This window comes from Tauraco erythrolophus, chromosome 3, assembly GCF_009769465.1.
Source record: "Tauraco erythrolophus isolate bTauEry1 chromosome 3, bTauEry1.pri, whole genome shotgun sequence".
NCBI classification, from domain to species: Eukaryota; Metazoa; Chordata; class Aves; order Musophagiformes; family Musophagidae; genus Tauraco; species Tauraco erythrolophus.
In genome coordinates, this window is record NC_141467.1 from 53,977,693 (window position 1) to 54,000,035 (window position 22,343).

General features: G+C 42.9%; 1 protein-coding gene across 1 annotated transcript in view; it reads right to left on the reverse strand.

Moving 5' to 3' along the window:
- The window catches only part of KCTD1 (potassium channel tetramerization domain containing 1), a 71,019-nt gene that overhangs the window by 21,972 nt on the left and 26,704 nt on the right, over positions 1 to 22,343 (reverse strand). Inside the window, exon 2 of the mRNA XM_086609240.1 lies at positions 13,685 to 13,863. Coding sequence (XP_086465366.1) covers positions 13,685 to 13,863 — 179 coding nt within the window. The remainder of the gene's footprint in view (positions 1 to 13,684; positions 13,864 to 22,343) is intronic.

Genomic DNA, 22,343 nt, shown 5'->3' on the forward strand with positions numbered 1-22,343 from the left:
TGCCCCAAGCCCTACAGCACCCATAAGCCCCATCCTTGCATCTGGCAGCCCACACAGAGCTTCAGCCGCAGCAGGCAACAGCAGCGCAAGCACACCAGTGATCTCTGCCGCCTCTCGTTGCCACCAGCAGATACCTACCTGCTTTGATGTTAAAAGACCTCTGGCAGGGATGTGCCCGAGGGATTTACACTGCTGGAAGGAAGGAAGGAGTCTGCCACATCTACTCCGTTAATGCAAAGGCGGTTAGCGATGGCTTTGCAGGGATCAGTGAGAAGTGTTGACTAAGACTTGAGCCTCACAACAGACTGTCAAAAGGAAGGGGTATTTCTCCACTACACTTCAAGGGCTGGTTGATCTTTGTGGAAAATCCTCTGCTAAACAATACTGAGGGGTATAGAAAGAGCCACTGTGTGACCACAGCTAGCTCAGGTTTCTTTGCAGGATCAAAGTCAGACGAGACACGTTTGCTCCTTAGAGTCTATAAATACAAGTGAAATGAGATTCCACATCTAATTTTGAGAGCACATCACTGGCTTATTATTTATTATCACCAGACACTTAGACAAGTCAAAAAGGAGTTTCAACTCAGCCTCTGAAGCAGGGAAAGCTGACAGAAGCACATTTCCACCAGCTGAACTGTGTGGAGTCACCTCTTAACAGGACTTCTCCGACCCTCCCAGCTCGCTCCCTCACTGCCCTGCTGTGCTGCTGCAAGAGCTTTGTTACTACAGCAGAATAATATTAGCACAGCAATGAGGAAAGTAAACTCTCTGTGCTATGATGGATGTGTCCTTGTTTCATATGTACATTTAGTCAGCAACGTGCTACAACAAACTTGACCTTTATCGGGACTAGATTTCACTGGCCCTGTTTTTCCGGGACCTCACCCTATTTATTTTGTTCTGTCTGCAGCCTCTGCAATTTCCAGTTGATAAAACTGTCATCAATGCTCACCTTTCCCCACGGAAGCATGCTGCAAAGAAAAAAATTCGGCATGCAAGGCCAAGGGACAGAGTCCTTCCTGCAGTCCTTCACAGCAACAGAAAGGGCCCTTGGAAGAAACACTCCCGGAGGAGCTGTGACCAAGCTCTGTCCCAATCGGGAACAGTCCAGCAAGCCCTAGCAGAGCTTTAAAGCCCTACCAGTGTTACCCTTTTTGCATGGTATAGAAGCCTATTATATGTTCTTCATCACTCCTAGGACCCTTCACGTTTGTCATGTTTTCAGGACTTCATTAATAAAGAGTAGGGAGAAGGACTCACGCCTCTGATTTAGCTACTTTGCATTTTAATAGGAAATAATGTGACCTACATGGAGGCTAAAAGCAATTGAAAGTTGCAGCCATACCAGCTGTTTCTATTTTCAAACCAAAGCTTTGTGCCTTGTAACAACACCAGACAAGCAGCGACTTCCAATAGCATCCTTTTCACCCTTCCTTTTGTTGAGCCTACCGAAGACAGAAGGATGAAACATCCCTGATTAAGGCTTTTATTTCTAATTCCGAAGCAAGAAATTAAACACTCACCTGGAACCAGACCTCTGTGGTCCAGAGAGCAGCATCCATTCAGTTTTGGAGAGCTACACCATTAATTCGAAGCAGAAGCGGGAAAGCGCAATTGTAGCTCTGCTGATGAGTTTATCGGGGTGAGCTACTAAGCGAAAACAGGCCGGTATGAAAGGCATGGCCCAAGGCCTAGCTTTATGAGACAACAATATCAGAAGCTGGGAAAACGAGAATGCCTGATAAAAAGTGGAGCCTCCAAACACACTTCAGTTACAGAAAAGCAGTTTTTCCTCCTATTCCTTTCCTGCACGTTAGGTCTCATGGAGGAAATACGAGCAGGGAGGCAGCTTTCCTGCCACCATTCCCCATAGCTTACACATTCCTAGAACGGTATTTATCACCACGTCCCTACTCGTGCATCTCCTTCACACTGAAAAGACGGACGCTGTCACGGGGTTTTCCTCCGTGCAGGATGCTGGAGCCAATGTGACTCCCTACAGCGTTACTGCAGTGGGGCTGGAAACTGGCATGAGCAGGGGTATGGCACAACACCTTCCTCAGATTTTTGAAGGCCAGAGGGAAGATTAACATTCAGGGGAGCTTATCCTTAAGAGAAGCTAGTAAAGTGAAATGAAACCACATTCTGCAAAGGATGACGACGTTGTTTTTGAGAACGTTAGCACATCACAAGAAAAATCCATTTAAAAAGTCAGACACTGGCATATTAAAAGCCAACCATGATTGGCAGCAAAATGTTTTGAAAAATCAGAAGAGGAAAATAAATACAGTCTATGTGTTTGAAAAGTAGATATGCTAACTTTCTGCTTTTCATACGCTTGATGGTGACTTCAGTCACATGCAGCTGTACCCACAGCACTTGGAGAACTAGTAAATCATCTTATTACTTCCAACAGAACATAAGCAGTTTCATGTGACAAGCTTCAAGCATAAAATAAAACACAAACTATATTTTTATAAAACTCTGAATTTACACTGCTAATAAACCAGAATTTAATAGCAAAAGTGAATAAACAATAGCTTGGGAGGCTGGAGAAATTACCATCATGGTGTTATCTAATCTCTCCCCAGAAGTCAAGAATTATGACTAAACCCTTCCGACAGATATAGCCTGAAATTCTATGTTAGAAGTATGTCCAATTGCATTTGGCAACCCTTAGTCAAGAGAGAGGCTGACTATAATTGGATGAATATTTGAAGTGCTTCATTATTCATGTAGGAAGGCTAGGTAAAAAGTGTTTTGTAGTCCCAAGACACTGGAGGGTGTGCGTTGTTGGGTAATAACCAATTAGGAATGTTGACAGCGCTCTGCCTTTAGGATCACCCTGGCCAACAAAGCACTTGGGTGTATGTTGTGCAAAAGTACACACCCACTGCCTACTGCTCAGTTTATTTAAGCAAGCCTTTCACCAAAGGAAATGGAGGACACCCCAAAGCACGCGAGTTTGACAGCTCAGTTTGCATTCAAAAATACCACTTCTTCATTCTTTTATTTGCCTTCCAAAAATACATTTTTTCAATAGCACTTCTGAATTATTGATACTACTGGTTTTTGGAAACAAATCTGATTTCTTCTGTTTTATTGAATATAATCTACCAAAGAGTAACATCCTTATTCTTTGCAGTGAGGAAACACCAACTGCAAGAGATCAGCTCCTAACCACATAATCTGGTAAAACACCACTGTGCCATTAAGTAAATACTGCAAACACAGAACAACAGAAATCAAAGATTTTCCTTCCATGCTAGTCTAAGAAAAGCATATGAATCACTAATACAGGCATGCAAAAGATTTAAAAAGCTTCATTGTTTAAAAACTAACAGTTCTGACGCTTTCTCACAAGAACCAGAAATTCAACACTAATTCAGCTTATGGTAGAGCAGTCCAAACCTCCCGCAACCAAAACAACGCTAGAATGCACTGATTCTGATAGAAACACGGATTCTCCTTTCTTCCCTTATTTTCTTTATCCTTGTAATGCAAAAAATATGAAAGAAAGTTTGTATTCGTATCAAAAGCAAAGCAATTATTGTAAAAGATGCCCAATAGGACTTTCATACCTACGAAAGAAACATTCAAAACTTTTCCTGAACGATTTGCTTGTTTCAAACGTGTAAAATATGAAATCAATTTGTTATAAGAAGGAACACATCAGTGTTTTCTGCTTTGCTCATTTTCTGGCTCGTACCATATTTAGCCTGTCCTGTGGCACTGCGAGCACTGCAGCATTTTCTCTGAAATCCCCTGAATGCCACCTCACCCTCTCCCTCATGTATCACCAAGACGATGATGTTTTGATGAAGCATCATGCACGGGCCCTCAAGATAATGGATTCAATGGGATACACTTAAAAGATCATTTTTCTCTTTTGTATTGACTGCTTGCACTGCTCTAAGACAGGAAGGGCTTTCATTTTTTATGTAAGCTGTAAGACCCCGAGGGCCCTCTAAACTGTTTAAGAGGGATCAATTTTCAGATGGGTAGAAGGGGCCCGGCAGACCTTCCCAGTTTGGAACGCCTTCCCCTCGGATCTCTGACAAGTTCAGGCGAACCTAAAACCAGCTCCCAGCGGAGACGCTCTCTGGCATGGCAGCGCTTCCTACTGTTTAGGATTTGTGGTTAGCATTCGCACAGAACTATAATTTATAGTATGTGTACAGGGAACAAAATAAGGGGAAAAAAAGTTTCACAGAAGTGAAATAATCACTGCTGCTGATGGAGGTAAACAGCAACAGAGCTGCAGAGCAAAGCAGTCCTTGGCACCGGCGTAGCGGCAGGAAACCACCACCTGGTGACAAGGGTTTAATACACTGACATTGTTGCAATTACATCCAGGCAACCTAACAAAACAAATTCATTGTATGGCAGAAAATATTTCCAATTCAACATTGCAACATTTATTTTTTTTTAATTACAGCACAAGGGAGATGTTTGGGGTGTGGAAGGACGTAATCCATCATGTGCTGTGAAGTGACACACTTACGGCAAACACTGCGTATTATAACTTTCTACGCCATGGTAAGAAACTACGAGCGATTTCTTAGGCAAGGAATGCAAAGGGTTTGGGTGTATTCCTGGGAGATGCTGCTTATCCCTCCGTCTCCCTCTGTGTCAGTGGGAGCCGAAGGCAAGCCACAGGTTGCTGCACTGGGACTTCCATCGCTCCTCCTTGTTCACGCGTGTGTCACACAGCTTGTGACAGCTCTCTACCTGCCACGCGCCTCACGTGAAAAGAGTTTCTACTGCTCAAACATGGCCTGCACGAGAACACAAATATAATTTTTAATTAAAAGGAATGGTATTTTAATAGGTCACTTAAAGAACAATAATGTCTACCATTTGACTGACAGGCATTTCACATTTTAACACGAAAACCCCAGTGGGGTTTAAGAGGTAGAATTAATCTTTATAAATTGATGAACTACAGAAATATACCCCATTGCATTTAATACTGCTACACTCAACCACCTCATCTTATGAGCAAAACCCCTGTAATCTTTCCATTACCTTCACCTTTTTAATCCTTCACAAACAGAAAGCTAATTCACGGAAATTGGATTGCCAGTGTTGCTCTCCTTCACTGAGTGCCTGTTCTGCAAAACGCAGCGGTGTGTAGAAATATAAAAGATAGGTCTTCGGTAATTAGCTTGGGTACCAGACGCGGCACAGCTGAGTTAGCTGGAAGCAGGATAAACGAGTCCAGGTGGAGCATTGCACTATATTGCTTTGAGCATCTGAGCTAGCCCAAGTGTCTACGCACATGGCACTACACGGTCGAAGGACTGGGTGGGATGGTGAGCCCACGACTTTCCTAATGGTGTGTCCCCACAATGCATGCCACAAGAAGGAGCTATCAAGCTCAGCTTAAATGCTTTCAAACTGTTGCAGGAGCCCCTCTGTTCTCTGAAGCAGGTGGAAAGTGCCTAGAAATCGTCCAAATAAGATGCAGACACAACTGTGCTGGAAGAGTCCTACAGATCCAAGCTAATATTCACATGACAGTTGGAAATAGTTTCTTTTTATTACTGATTCAAAGACTCAATGAAAGTGATCAGTATCAACAAGTCTCAGTGACATCAGCTGGAAAGATGCTCTAAGTGTGAAAGCATCATCTGTGATATCTATAAAATATGCTGACTGCTTAACTGCTCAAAGAAAGCTCACCATCAACAGAAGCCAGAAAAATCAAGGATATGTGGGGAGAAAGGTACAAGCAAGCAATTGCCTTGATCTGGTAAGGAAAAGATCACTTGTGACCTTTGTGAGCTTCGACTCCTTCCAGATATAGAAAAGCATGATGAAAAAGAAATTAAGACAAAACAATAAGGGAATTCAGATCATAGAAGCAGGGTTGATGTTCAGAGCAGAACAGGGACCGAAAAAATATATTGAAGAGCAGGAGTCAGAGATAGCAACATCCTGAGAGCTGTAGGCTAAGGGGGAAGGAAGACTGAGAACAAATGACAAAAGAGGAATAAAGTTTGCCAGATGACAGTTGTCTAGTTATGACGTGACCATATTTGAATAAACGGCAAACTAGTTAAGTTAGAGGACACGCCCATGCAACAGTAACCGGCGACGTTCCCCTGGCCAATGCAGCATTTATATGTTATTTGCACTATAACGAGTGCAGATAACCATTGGGTCCTAAGTAGTTTTCACCATTTCCTCTGCAACCTTTGCAAATACATCCCCAAATGGTGAACAGACTTGTATACATGAAACCCAGCCAGAAGGTTGATCGTTACCAGAAAGTAGTAAGACACAAATTGGAATCTATATCCTAAAGCTCCAAACACACCCAAGAGGTGGCCGAGTGTTGACGGTAAAACTGGAAGTCAAATGTTTACTTCTGCAATTACATACATACTAGATGCCAATTTGCTTAGCAACTACATTGCAGTTTATGAAATACCAATGAAGTAGAAACAGCTCATGTGGGAGCAGGATGAGAACCTGGTGCTAACATACAGAGGTTCCGGAGTGGAAGGACTGAGTACAGCAAAAGGCAAAACAAACCACTGAACTTCACGACTATGGTTCAAACCTGGACCCTATCAGAAATGACCAATCAGCAGAATACTTCAGTGCCGCCTCAGTGTCTAATGGGTTTTCCTTATCAAACCAGCAAGACCCATAGGCTCAGCACTCCTTTTTTCCTTCCCGAGTATTTTCTTGGTCAGTTAGAAAAAGAAATACTGCCTGGGTGCCTTCAGTCTGGTTTATGAAGTCATGCTACTGGGTAGAAAAGTGCAAACACTACAACAACAAACTGTTCCTCACTAACAAATTTCCATCCACGGAGCTGATATCAAGCAGCCTTTGCAATGAAAGGATTTCTCAGAGCGCAGACCCTTCGACTAGTTATTGACAACCTCCCCTCTCCCCGACTTACAGGTTGATCCAACCCATACAACCTCATACAACCTCATACAAGCCTACCGGGAAAAGGATCTAGGAGCCATACTGACAATACAGATATGGATTTTCTTCTTTCCCCTCAAGAAAAATGTTTGTTACTTCAGAGGTCTACTAGCCTCAGAAATAAGGAGCTGAAGCCTTTAGCTTTGTAACACTCCTGAATGCAGAGGTTTGTTTATCCCCTGAATATTTCCATTCACGCTGTCATAGCCACACAGGCACAGTCGAGCAAGGCATGAACCCCAGAAATATAAAGCCTGCACATCTACTTTCTCTGGGTCTGCATACGTGCAAAGAGTACTTTAACCATCCGCTATCTTGATTTTGCTGTCATTTTACACATTTGAGTGCAAAAGCATTGAACAACTAGAAAACACTGCTTTTTATCCTCCACATACGTAATACACAAAACCACTTTTATTGACACTTTGAACAGGAAGGCATCAAGTCCATGGCCCCTTTTGGTGATGACTCACCACCAGTTACTACTGACCACATGATCTGAGAACCTGCTAATCTGATCATGCTATTTCTTTCACCTAGTCACCAGCCACAAGCAATAGTAACGACTTGCTGACCTTGCAAGTTAGACACACTACAGGAGTAAGATTCAGAAAATATTCACTTCTACTGAGGCGACAGTGATGACTGACCTGTGGTGATCATTAATTGAGGCAAAATTAGGTCAATATATACCCTGAGTTCAATATACACACCTAGACATACAATTACTCTTGGTTCAGCCAGGACCAGAAAATACCCCTCTGAGCTTTTTATTGACGGATGTGTGTTACAAAAGATTTCTCTTTACAATATCAGTTGTGCAAATTCTCTGAATTTCTTGAAATACGCATAAAGTACGCTATCATTCACAGTTCTCTTTCTATTTCCCCCAAGTTTGTATATGTGGTTATACCAACCAGAACAACTGTACTGAGTAACTGTACCGCGAGCGTGGTTCTCATGAAGCAACTTTTCAATTTTTTTACTAATGCATGCTACTCATGATACCAACATCATCAACTCAGTGACTGGCATCTATAAATATTTATGCTTAGAGATAGTAATCTTTTACACTTTCAGTCATCATCTCAAAGCACTTTGCAAATTGCTTTTTTGTTAACCTTGATAGGAAGCAACCAAAGCTCAAAGTTAAATCAGTTATCTTGGGTCACAGAATGGGTCAGTGAGACAGTCAACATATCTCCCTATCCCAAGCTCTCCCTTCCTCTTGCCACAAGATGATGCAGCCACAAGACGATGCAGCAACCAAATGATGAAATAGAAAAGGTGAATAACTAGATGAGCAAGCCAGGATAGGTAACAAAGATTAAAACTGAGCCTCTGCCAACTTCTGCCTATTGCCCCTTGGCAGGAATGTTACAAAAAATCAAAAAACTGTGACTTGGACCACTCAAGCTAACACAGCTGGCTGAGCTAGTGTATAGCGATACTGGAAACTCTCAGGGAAGCTTGCTCTTTACAACTTGCACCACAATGTTTGTTCTCAAAAAGTGCAAACCTGCTGTAGTCTTTAGCTACTGTAGTGTCACAGTTATTTAAGAACAACCACCTCATCAGGCTTTAATGTTGCTACTCTAGAATGATCACTGAATACCTCCACAGATAGAGATGTGCCTTTCAGAAAGATGAATTCAAATGAGGAGAGCAGAAATAAAGATGTAACAACACCCATTCTGTTAGTATTTGCTTAAAAAAAAAACCACCAAATGCTCATTAGTTAGAAAACTTCCAATTTATTTCTTTAAACCGTTAGCATTACATGGCAGCAATTTGAGAGGTACTATCCAAAGTGAGTAGGAAACGTGTGACAGGGCTGCTCTTGTGGAGACATTAAAGAGCGAGTCCCACACAAAGCACAGAACACCCCCACCACAACAGACCTCCTACCAAACGAGAAGTCTCCCGCATGGTGTTGCAACCTGCAGAAGTGTGAACTAAAGGCCCCACTGGTGTCTTGTTTTGGAACTAACCACAGTCTGCAGACAACAGAAACTGTCAAAGCTCTGAAACAGGTAAACAGTGCTAACCAGCCTAATTCGTAGCATGTCCCTGGAGGTCCATCGAGGCTTGCTTGCAAACTGACAAAAAAGGCCAAGGACAGTCTGGGCATCTTCCTAAGTAATTCTGTGTTCTTGATGCAAAAGAAACTCTTAGCAACCAAAAAAATGCCAGTGTCCTAACTGGATCCAAGTGTGTGAAATTTAATTTCCCTGAGGGCTGAGAGTGAAGATTGGGTAAGAAAACTGGGACACAAATGGATTGGTTCATATGAAAACCTGAAACAGCCCTGGGCAGAAATTTGGAAGTATTGTGAAATACTGTATAAGAAGAATCCATCTTCATATGCAGGGAGTAACTCAAGATGGGAGATGCAGCAATGCAAACAGATACCATGAAAGGTTCTACCAAGAACTATATACAAGGGTTTTAATGAAATCTTCCCATTCTACGGTGGGAATACAGGATGTGGTAACCCAGTGCCACGGTGTTACGCAAATATTTGCACCAGATGACTCGGACAGAACTAATTAGAAGTTTGGGTGCTTTGAACCTATGAGATAGATAACACTGCTGCTATTGCTGATATCAGAGATATCAGACAACAGATGCACGCATGATCAAAGTTAAACATCTTTTCATTTAGTTCTGATAGTCAGCTGAGGTTTTCTTAGCCTGGTGCACAAGAACTTTTGGTAGATACCATACAGACAGCGTGAAGGCTGAGAGATGTAGGAATGCTGACTCCAACCAAAGGGTTCAATCTTACTGCAAGATGATGATGCACAGAAAGAAGGAGAGTAGGCTGCTCAGGTTCAAATATCAAAACTAACAGGCCTGTGCTTCCTCTGCTTATAATCATAAATCCTAAAACCTCAACCCATTTTCCACAGACTCTCTGGTGACCATAGGGAACAATGGGACAGCATGCATGTTCCTCAGCTCTCAGGGGAGAATGACTCCTATAGCAGGCCCTCATCTTGTATGCATCTTCCCTGGAATAAAAAATCTGAGGCTTTTTCTCAGTGGTGAAAAGCAGACTTCAAAAAAAAATAATCTTTGCTTGCAAAAACAAAATAATAAAAGAATTAGTGCACTCAAATCTTTAACAGATAACTTTGTGTTGCCAGGTATCATCCTGGAGGTCTGGTAACTTAAAATAAACCAAAGGTTGTTGTGAAGAGGAAGGCATAATATACTTCAAAATGGAACAATTCCATATCCACAAAACTCCTTGCAGAATAAAAACAATTTGTTTAGTCAATTCACATGGATGTATGAATAACTATTGGTCAACGACTGAGAAACAAGAGGAACCATTTGTGTATGGGTGAATGCATCAAGATTGACAGTCTTGGTGGAGAGAGCTGCACAAAAGGACATCTGCCCCCTCCTCAAGCATTTAAAGAAAATTACCATTTCTTTCAGCCGATTGACCTTACATTAGGTCTTCTTGGTAGATATACTGATTCAAATGATCTTTTCTTGAAGTCTAAGTCTGGCAAATTGTATTACTCATCTATACGAGATCAAATCTGAGGCATGGTCTCACTGGTGTCTTAGGAGAAGTTGAAGTCTGTTGACAAGATGTAACTATCAGATGAGATCTTCCTTGTGGTAACAGCAGGTTCTCCTTGGTCTGGAATATAACTGGGGTCCTTTGAATTCTACACTGCCAGGTTGTTGGGTTTTTTTTATGAATTTTGGGGGTGGTTTTTTAGCATTATTTCAGCTTCAGAATTAAAATGCTAGGTTTACTCAAGTCACACCATCTATTAGATAAGCTGCTTGTCTGTTGGATAGCTTCACTATGTCAGCCTTTGGCCAAAACACAGATAGACTCCAATTCCTTGGGTTCTTCAATCACAAAAGCATCTGAGAAAGGCCTCTGTGGCCTTCCCATAGCAAAGGGCAGGGATTCAGCATCAGTAGCAAGATGCTTTTATAGTCTCACCTAGATTTCTTTGGAGGAATGAATGGATACTTGTCAGTAGGCATTTTACATATCAAGTCACAAACCAGTCTGGAGGATTTAACAAAAAAAAAAAATGGAAAATGATCCCTGTGAGCTACAAGCCTCTACCTGATATCATTTAAGGAACCCTCTTCTAAAGTACTCTTTCCAATTCCTACTCTACTGTCCAAGAAGGAGAAAGTAGAGAGGCACAAGATGAGATGCTACTGAACCCAAAAGGAGAAGGAAGAGTACACTTGCTCCAAAGCAGAGACTGCTCTATCAGGATACATCTCCTTCACACCAGCAGGTCAAAGCTGCTGGTTTGGATATCACCCTTTCAATCTTGCAAAGAAAGATGACTCTGGTACCTGGCCCACAGATGAAAGGTTCATTTTAGGCTTCTGGCCCTTAGACTACATGTAATACGAGTCAGAAGCCTAATGACTTTCATGTCTCAACCTGCTAGATGCTGGAGCCTGCAACCTATGCCTTGACTCAACCCTGAAGCAGTGCTCTTTCAGGCAAGATAATCAAGACCTTATTTTTCACAGACAATACTTCATATGACAGTAAGCCTCAGGAGGCTTCAACTCACCCAAAGATATCTATGAGACCCTGCCTTAGTGTTGATCTCATTCACACACGTGATATTGGTAGAAAAAGAAAACATTCAAGCAATGTTGACCAAAACCTTGGATTAACTAACACTAACAAAGCTAGACTGTAGATATAGACTGGCTGGGTCGGGCTCCAAGGAACAATTTGTATTAAGTTTCAAATATTAGTGGATATTTTGTGCTCAGTACTCACCATATATATACACACACACCCCCCACTGGAAAAAAACATTTAAGGTAAAATCTCACAGACCAAAACCAAACTACTATATCATGATTGCCAGCTTACTGCTTCATGTCATCATCTTGACATCCAAACGAGTTTAGTAATTGCTCTTTTGAAGGTGCTAATGTTAAAAAACAATATCTCAAGTTCTGGAAGTGGCTGGGAATTCCAGGTTCTAATAGCTACGCTGGAAATATTCACTCATCAAGGGGTTCAAAAGACACTTACTGTCGGAACTGAGACACAAACGCATGTCAAAACAACTTGAAACAGAATGACTATAACCCAGAGTTTGAGTTTTTAAATTATGTTTGAAGAGCTTTAAAATGTTTAATTTATTAAACCGACTTTGATACTACAGGCACAGCTTCCACTTTCAAGTGCTACAATGGCTCAATTGAACGCAGAATACATTAAGCTTAAATTCCACTGCCACCATACACTCTTATGAAAGACATTTTAGTGTTTCTTCACTTAAAAAAGTAATATGCTGTCCCACGTGAATTTGACATGGAAACAGAAGCTGCATGTATTAATAGCAAAAGCCTCTCGTACTGCACACAAACCAGTTGCAGACATCCTCACTACTCCAACTACTGAAAAAACACTAAGTAATCACAACTCCTGGTAGCTGAACACAAGCAGGTCCTAAAAATGGTCCCCAAAACAAGAGATTTAGTTTTCGAAGAACAGTTCAAGTTTTTCCAGACATTGCTTCAATCTCTCCTGGCAGGCCTGAGCTGTGGCATTGCTTCTGCAACTTCCCTCTGCCTGGCTTTCCTTGAGGAGGTTGTCATAAGAAAGGCCATGTGCCCAGCTGTTTCTCTTTCACATACTTTTACTTACTGTTCTCCTCATCTAGCACTGTCAGCAACTAGTGTCAGGAGCGCTACTCCAGTCTCACCTAAAACTACATAGGTGCGAATACAGAAGCAGTAGTCCCAGTGAAACCCATCCTTAGAACAAAATCATATCCCATGAAGCGTGCCTTGCATCCTTCGGAAAGGCAAGTCAGAGTTGCGGGATGGAAAAAACTCAGAAACTCCCCCCTCAAGTGCTGGAAAGACCACGAAGGCAACACCACCTTCCCCCTAGAGCAGGATCAGGCAGAGAAGGGCAAGGCATAGACTAACACTGTGGACACCATCAACATCTGCTAACTAATAACCAACTCTTAGAATTACAATATCACTAAAGTGTTTATCTGCCATCACCGCCACATAATATCCACACACATTGTGTTGAAGGCACTGTTGTTTTCTTAAAGCTGCGCTATTTCATCTGCTCTACATACACCGCTTGCTCACGCGTGCAGAAGTTTTCTAACTGCTTAATACCAGTAAGCTACCAGAGTCACAAATGTTTCATTTAGAAGGCACGTGGGAGTTAAGAGTCTAATTATTTGAGAAGTCCTGAGATTCTATAAAAAGTATTCAGTTAATGCTGTCCTATATTTTGTTACATACAACCTTGCCTTTACCTCAAGTGACACATCCGAAATTACACATTGATACTACAGGAGAGCGGTTACTGTTCCAAAAGAAACAAAACAAATACCCCGACACTCCCACCTTTGGACCTAAATGCAGTATCGCTACCGTTTTTGAATGTAATAAACCACAGACCGGGTGCCCTGGCATAAACCCAGAATTCTAGGAGGTAGAAAGTAAGTGCTCTTTACCGTCGACTTCAATTTAGTAGATACACATACGGATTTGCAGCAGTGCCATTTGCCTGAAACGTAGTGGAGCAGGGAAAGAAAAGTCAGTCTCTAACCTTCGATGAACAAAGAAACCTAATTTAATTCTGAAACAAAAGGAACTAAATTTATCATTCTAAGACAGCCTCAGGATGTCCAAGCATGAAATGGAAGAAAAAGAGTTGCCAAAGACATGCAGAACAAGCTTTTTAAAGTTACCTGGAATCGGGATATTTTGTAAGCGTGGCCAAGCTGCTGGTATACATGTGCCCACCCACATCAATGTGAACTGGTGCGTTGGATTTTGTGAGCTGTGCTGGAGTGGGGATGCCTTGATTGTTCAATGGAGATGCAGGGGATCTAGTGATCAGAGGTCTTGACATATTGGGCCGACTGTCCTGTGAAGAGATAGACCTGAGTTAATGATCTCCTTAAAAACCTCACAGAAACCCACAGTCTCGAGTAGATAGCACTGTCTCACAGTGTCAGCTTATGACTTTTTTCTTATTAAAGCACAGACAAATATTTGGCAGTTTTTAAAAATGACTCCAAGAGCCTTAGCTGGCTATGTTTTAAATAGGTAAAGCGGGGCAAAACGCCATGATAAAACCCACAAAGTAGAAATCATGTTCAATAAAACAAGTTCTTCCTGAATACTGCTCGTGACAGACAACCCATACACCCCAAAAAAAAGCTCATTCTCGCATTTAAGAGCTGATAAAGGCTTTGACAGAAAGAGCTGCAGACAGACGGACAAGAAGAATTACTATTTTCCTTAAGGCGACCCCAGGTAGACCTTCTGTTCCTTCCCAAGCCCTCCGTCACTGCCGCACCGTCAGAACAGAAATACAAACCCTCAACTCCTCCATCCTGCACACTCTTCTCTCGAATTCCCAATTCACATAGCACGGAAACAGAAGCAGAAACACCTGGACTAGTCAACTGCTCATGGACTGCAGACCACTGGACATCGACAGCCTTTGAGAAAGACATTTTCCATTTAAAAGTTATACGTATGGCGACAGGTGCCGCAGCGTGCCCCGCATAGGCTGCAGGTCTGAGCGCCTTTCCCGAGGCAGGCGAGCTCCGCGAGCGGAGCAGGAGCCGAGGCTTTGCTGATGAAACCAACTTTTAGTCACAAAGGAAGAGACGTAATGCCAGCAAAGAGCCGACGCAGCCTGCGCGCGCGGCGGGTGGGGCAGGGCAGGGCAGGGCGATCCGCTGGAGCCAGTAAGGCAGGCTGCGTTCAAAGTTGGGGATTAAAATAGAAATGCATTCGAGAGCGGTTTTGAGACAGCCCCGCTTTCGGCTGAAGGAAAGCTCCATACGCGGCGGAATCTTACAGGGGTGCCCTGAGAACTAAAAGCCCTTGCAAATGACGAGGTTTTACATTTGAAAGGTAAGCAAAGCAGCGAGAAGTCAGATACACTTCATCACAAAACTCTCTTTGTTCTTTCGACACATCTTTCGGCTGTGAGAGGTAATGGATTCCTTGTAAACATCTCCACCGAGCCGGGCAGCAAACCTCGCACCAGCAGAGCACGGACGTGAGAGAGAGTTCCAGGGTATTCGGAGGAGCAAAGCCCTCCGCCACCGAAAACGTCATTTCTCCATTTTTCATGGCTGTTAAAAGACTCAAACCATAAAGGCAACGCGAGCCAGGTAAACGTCTAACTGAAATGATTTACAGGCCAGCGTTGCACAATAAATCCAAGCAGTGTGTAACAAAAGGCATCTATAAACCACAAGGTACTTAACTAATTTTCTTTCATACGCAAAAGCAAGCTTAGGTCAAATACTGATAAAAACGAAGGGGATGAAGAAAAAACCATCTAGTTTAGATGTTGGGGGGGAGGGTTGAGTTTTCTTCTGTTTTTTTATAAGCAGAAGTTAATATAAATCTGCAGGAATACCACGCTTAATCACTACCATTGCTTGAGGAGGCGCCTGCAGCTCAATGAAGACAAGTCCAGACAAAATAAGGTACACACGCTATGCAAAACTAATGTCTGCTATAAATGCGATGTGGTACAACCACCACCCAAGATGCTACTGATCTGCAGAATGATATTTAGTAAAATAATGAAGAAAAAATTAAAAACAACTGGAAAGGTGCAAGTATAGAAGACAAGGAGCAAGACAAACTGGGGGGATAAAAAGCATGCATTGAACGATTAGCAGGAGGAAAGCAGCGTGTGTTGGGAAGGGAACACATTTCAGCACTTAAAAGCAGACAAACAGTTTGGAAAAAAAAATCAAAATAAAATCGTCAACAAAGGCTGAGACTAAAATGAAAAAGAAATTCTGTAACTTGTATGAGACAGACATCACCACCTCCTTTCACAGGATCCTCTCTGGCAGAAAAACACAGCCCTGTTGCAATTTAGCACACTGCAGCACCACCGAGCCTGTAATAGTTTTTCAATTGGACACATTCTCCTGTATACCCTGCCTGGGGCTGCTCAGGAGAAAATGAACAGATTTGCAGGGTTAATATTGTAGTTAGGCTGGGACCTCATTCAGCATAGCTGCGATAGCACCGGCTGCATGAAACGGTAGAAGAATGTGTAGTATAAACATCACTGCCAGGATGGGAGATAGGTCAAAGGACTGTGGGCATTTTACAAGGAAAAAAAAAAAACACTCCTAAAAAAACACAAAAAACACCCCCAAAACATAAGGAAAAGGAACCAGTTTCCAAAACCGAGATGTAACCAAGCTGCTGTTTACACAGTTTACCTACTAAAACTCCCAAGAAATAAAAACACTTTATAACAAAACCTTTTGCTATTTTGTTTCACCCTCTTCCTTTTCAAAATTTCCCCTTCAAGTTACCTGCATTTATTGTGCCTCAAGAAACAAGGCCCATCTGCCCAACGTTTAGATATTAAATACGATAATGCTAACCTTGCTCTGGCCTTAGCTCAAGAAGCACATTTGCCTGGGTAAAACCAGTTCACTACTGTTTTGGAGACCACTTTGAAATTAGGCAATGGTATTTCTACTGCAGTTGCCCCAGAGAAATTAAAGCAGAAATGGGATTCTATGAGAATCTAGAAATCATTCTATTATTCAGAGAACTGGGCGCTTAAAAAAACCAGTTTATTTTACGTTGCGCAACCCACTAACACAGCCACAGCACAGAAGATCACCATCCAACGCGTACAGCATTAAGACCACTTCGACATTTAACAGACCAGAGTTAAATCACTGCATTAATTAAATCACTGTACTGGAAAAGATAGCACAGGAGCACATAGTCTCTCTGAAGAAATACACAGCTTGTGTTGAATTACTGCAAACATGGAAGCGAACAAGCTTAGGTAAGAAGTGGTTAGAACAAGGCACTGCTAGTAAATTAAGCTGCTTCTGCCTAAAGTGATTACAAATGTAATTCCTTAGAAACAATTACAGGAGGAGAGAAAGGAGTCATAGAAACTAAACTCAATGGGATCCAGTAAGCTATCTAGAACAGCTGATGACCAAAAGGCTCAAAAAGCTTTTCAGAAGCCTTCCTTGGTGTGCTCAGTGTCAGGCAGACGAGACCTGTACCCAGGAAGGGTTTACAGCTCAGCCATGGTTGTTCCCACACAGGAGAACGCAGAGGTTGGCATCTGCCTCAGGAACTGCATCAACTTTATTCACGAGTGGATAACAAAGCACAGCCAGTGCCTGTGCGGGCTGGATGGGCAGCGACCTTCCTGATCTGTCGACAATCTGTTTTTCAATTGGTACCTTTTCTTCTCAAACATTTTAATATTTATCCAACAAAAAATTAAGTAAGGTGAAATCTCAGGTTTCACAACAGTTCCTGTGGATCAAAATACTTCAAATACCCGGTAAAGCATTTATCATTATTAGTACGCAAAGATTTTCCACCCCCCCCAACAATTAAAAAAAAAATAAATAAATGCACGTTCTGATTTCCAGTCAGAATAAATTTGTTACTGAGACTACATATTCAAAAGTGCTAAAATCTGCGTGCAAGGCCAGTTAAAGGCATTTCGGTCATATGAAACTTCTCAGTTTTGGTTCAGCACACAGAAACATTCCTCCATTAGAGCAGTTCAGGGCTCCTCCACTCTCTTGCTGATATTTGAAGGAATATTTCAACAACAAGCAGTTCATAGGCTCAGGTCTTTTGAGCATTTCTGAACCTGCTTCTCATTTTCTGCCCTAGGCAAGCCCTCCCGTAAGCTCAACAGAAGCAAAAGCAGCCCTGCCTGAACTCCTCCTCCCTGGGATTTACAAAAATCCTTAGGATTTAGAAGTCTACCTACCAAAGGGGACAGAGGATCATGGAGAAGAGCTTTCAGATCTCTTTTCCTTCCTGCCTTTTTTTTCCTACACCACCTTCTCCCCAACTCCAATCAAGAATACTGTTAAAGAATAAGCCTTTACATCTGCGTTGAAAGTAACACAGTAGCTGTAGGGCTGAGATGCGCACCCATGCCACTGGTCTACCTAAGAACAACACCACAGAAACCGTGTCAATCTTTTGGTATCAAGTAGAAGAAATAAGAGATATCTGAAGAACACAAGTTATTACAATGTGCTGCTAAGTGTACAAAAAAAAAAAATATCAAAGAGACAGGAGGCTTCCTCCTCCCCTCAAAACATCCACTCACGTTAGACTGCTATGATTAGCAGTGGTTTCAGAAGTGTTACTTACACTGTATGTCTTAAGTAAAGTCATTCCAGCCCCCTTCTTAAGTCAGAAACCTTGGCAAAAGCCATGCCACTACAAGACAACCCGAGCTCAATCACAGGAGGACCAACATTCAAGTACAAAACATCTGCTTGACTCACTGGACCACGGGGACCATTTTAGGTTGCAGTTCAAGGCATTGCTGGCTATGATTATTACAGCCAATGTCTTCCCTGTGAGCCAGCCCAGCTCAAGCAGGAGTGTATATATGCTACTCAATATAATGTAGCTTTAGCCTTTGTATCAAATTCTAAAATTATCAGATGCTCCTTGTCACAGCACAAGCAATTATCACTGCTGAGAAACTCAAAGTTACATATTTCAAACTGTCTTGGATTTTTCTGAGGGAGGTGAGGACAAGCTTATCTCATCTAGTCCAGACAGCAGAAATGATAACCATGTAGTAGTTTCTTCTAAAGCATCAAATCTGTCTGTATGCGTTACCTTTTTTTCAAAACAGAAAGCCATAAGACATGAGATGTTTCTCCTCGCAAAAGCTTGATGACCAGGAACAGCTCGCCACAGCAGTCAGCACACCCACATCAGCCACCTCCAGCAGAAATTCTCCTCTGAACACATACATCCCACTGGACAGGGAACGAATCCAAGCAGTGAACAAACTTCAGAAGTTGGAGACAAATCCCTTCTCCTCCAGTACAAAGCAGAAATCACTCAAGTGTCATGGACAGCTAAGCGCTCAACTCCGAAATTAACAGCAGGCTGATGCTTAGGAGTGCTTGTGGGATGCGCAAAAGCCCAGTTCAAGTCCCTCATCCAAACCAAGAACATTAGCACTACTCTCAGATTTGGCTCCTGCACAGGTGTCCCCATTTTGAGGACATACTTTTTCAAAACAAAACAAACATTTCATTAAAGATTAAATAATAATAATAATCACGATCATGTCTCACCACAATGCTTAAACAAGTACCCCCCACTTTTTTTTCAATTCAGCAAAAACAGTCGCCACAACAAAGAGGCTGGAGAAAGTATTTATTCAATGTAAACAATATCAATACGGTACAGACAGCACTTCTGGAAGGTGTAGGCAGCAGGCAGAGATACAGAGCTACGTGTCCAGGAAGTCCAGGTGCTGGTCCTGCTGGAAGAGGAAAGCCCCACCCTGGGCATCTTGGTGGGCTGGTGATATCCTCACATCAAATTCTCTGGGTATGGCCACGGTATGCTGCATCCAGAGATGACACCAGGCTGTGCTGGCCCCTCAGATCGAGCCCTGCAAGGCGGTCAAAGATGACCATGTGCACAGCACGGAGTGTGCAAGTGGCGTTTCGGTCTTTCAAGGCGCACGCATGCTGCTGTGGTGCCTTTTCTTCACCTTTGCTCTGACGAGCACAGAAGCAGAAAGAAGTCGCCCAGATCTTTGGCAAAAAGTCTTTACACGTGAGCTCATCCACACCCTTTCTTCTGCTTCTTCACCCTCACACCAATGGCCGGCAGCTCTCTGAGGATGTGGTTGGGCTGTACTGGTGCCTACTGGGTCTGCAAGACAAAGAAACAGTGCATCGTTTTCCCCAGCGAAAATATGCTGATTGCACTGTCATGTTTTGCCTTTCATTGACATATCTGACTGTTCTTTCCCTCACAGCTGCAAGCTTTAGGATTGCTGACTCTGAACATTACAAATTACATTTATAAAGTAAAACTAAACCTCCAAAACAATTGTGCTTGAGTGCCACATGAGAGACAGTCCCAAAACACTATCAGCTGCAATTCAGTGCCACAGTAAGCCGAGATACCAGGTCTCCTGAGACTCAGCAGTAGTACCAGAATTATCATTTTAGACCTCTGGAGGAAAAGCCTGATTTTAAATGCTGAATGTCTGTCGATGTGTGACAGAAGGTTAGATTATCCTACGCAAGACAGCCAAATACAACACAGAGCTTAAGAAGTAGGAAGGTTTTCTTGAGACGTTGAGGCACCCAAGCACAGCAGAAAATCTACTACTATACCAAGCAGCTGCTCACTCTTCCCCCACCACAAGTGCCATGCTTGCAGCACTTGGTATTAATACTACTTGCAGAAATACAGCCAGCAATGCATTTTGGAAAGACAGATGCCACAAGGCTGCTTGAGAGAGGGGACAGAGATACCCAGAGGCGTCCATCACAGCCAGGCTGTAAGGTATAGGCCATCATGAAACAAAACCGTGGCTGAGACCCTTTCCTGCAGGTGCCAGGAACCGTGTTAGGCTGTTTTCTGTATCCTGCAATAGCCCAAATAAAGATCAAGCCTACAAAGGTGACAATGGACCCCTTGTCACACCAGAGTGGCTATAGCAGTGGTGACTGAAGCACTTACCTGATGGGACAATTTTAACTGCTACATCCATCCTTCTTGTCCCAGAGGCACTGGCCCCAGAATGGAGCGCCGATCCAGCCCCTCGAAACTGGGGTCCCTTGCTCCACATTCTGGACATGGGCTGTTCACAGTCACCTCCTCCTCCTTGAGATGCTGGCACTGCTGAGCATGTACACCTGCTCAGTGCTGCAAGCGCTGGAGAGACTGTGGTTGCGTTTCCTCAGTAAAATGAGCCTTGCTTGGATTTCATCAGAGCTGATCAGGACCTAGAATAAATGCCACAAGTGCAGAGAGCCAAGTGCAAGGTAAAGGACTGAGCGAAGCGAGGTAGTTGTGCTGGATGGAGAGAGCTACCCGGAGATGGAGGACAATTAAAAATGTCCTTGGACAAGAGCCTGAAGACACTTTGAGAATCTCAACACCCAGTAGCTAAGTCTGCAGCACACAACTAACTTCAGTGGAACAGTTCTAACTATACCTTAATCAAAAAATGGCCACTGAGACTTCAAGAAAAATCTCTAATTAACTGGAGAAAAAGGATTTAGAAATAAGGGCAGGAGTCAAATGAGGATCTGTGCTTATACCAGCACAGCAGTAAAGGTGAGTCCAAAACCTGAATAAGGTCAAGTTTACAGAGAGGATGTATCTTCTCAAGTGCTTATAAACTTCTCCGAAGATTCCCCTGAGCCTTGAAACTGCAGACAAAAGTTTAATACCTCCCTCAAGATACGCTATAAATTTGTCCTCTTTATGGAAGATTAATTCAGCCCCTTGCCTGTTTGGGTAAGCAATGCTGAGGCCAGCCCAAACATTTTCATTTATTACATTCAGTCCTGCAAGTAAAGCTCTGTTCTTCCGCACTGCCTACCCATTTCTTGCTGTGCACACTCTCTATGCGTTGGTCAAGCAAGTGGGAAATGTGGCTGACACAGGACTTGACTTAATGCAAGCAGGATCTTTGGCATATATCCAACCCATTGCACTACTGAAACAAAATCCACATATAACTTGGGGGTCCAGCCCATATTCACTACCCCCAAACACACACACACACTTCCACTAGCCATTTTGGCTTTCATAATGAAAGTAGATGACTTCTATGGTCTTCAGAGGTGCCGGTTCGATTCTCACTTAGTGAAAGCTGCCATTTAATTTACAAGCAAAACCGGATTTGAAAGCTGCTCTCAATGACTGCACAGCACACCACTGCCCACCTGACACTGTATAATCACAGGGTGTTTACCCCAGGATGCAGCAGGTAAAAACATCCCCTAACCATGCTGGAGGACACAGGGTTTGGACACGGGAGGACATCGGATTAAAGGTCAACGGACCTGCTGTGCTGCTTCCAGTGGTGTCCTGTGATAGGAGCGGACAGGATACCTGGCATTTCAGGCCACTTGCTCCACCAGGAGCTTGTCTGTTCCACACCGGCTTCTACTCAAACAAGCCATAAAATTGGTTTAGGAGTGACCAAAAGGAAGCGTAACTTCCCAGCCTGAACCTTCTCTAACTGGACATGCCCAGCTCAAAATATTTCATGAGGTGTGTAACAAAGCAGCTCCATGACCTTCACTCAGTCTTCTTTACTCTCACAGGAAAAAGGAGGATCCTGCCAGATACTGCAGAAACTATTATAGGTCAGTAAGTGCCAAGAGATTCCTCAGTCTCAGCAGAGAAAGGCTGCAGTCATTGTGGACGCTTTTTAAAAAAAAAATAAAAAAAGAAAGCAAAAAAAGAGGAAATGCTATTGAAAAGATGAGCAGTCTCTGGGAAAGAGGCTGCCAGGTCTGAAGAGCCTTTAGCAGCCTGGCAGCCCTGCCCACAACAGTATAGCTGATATAAAAGTCT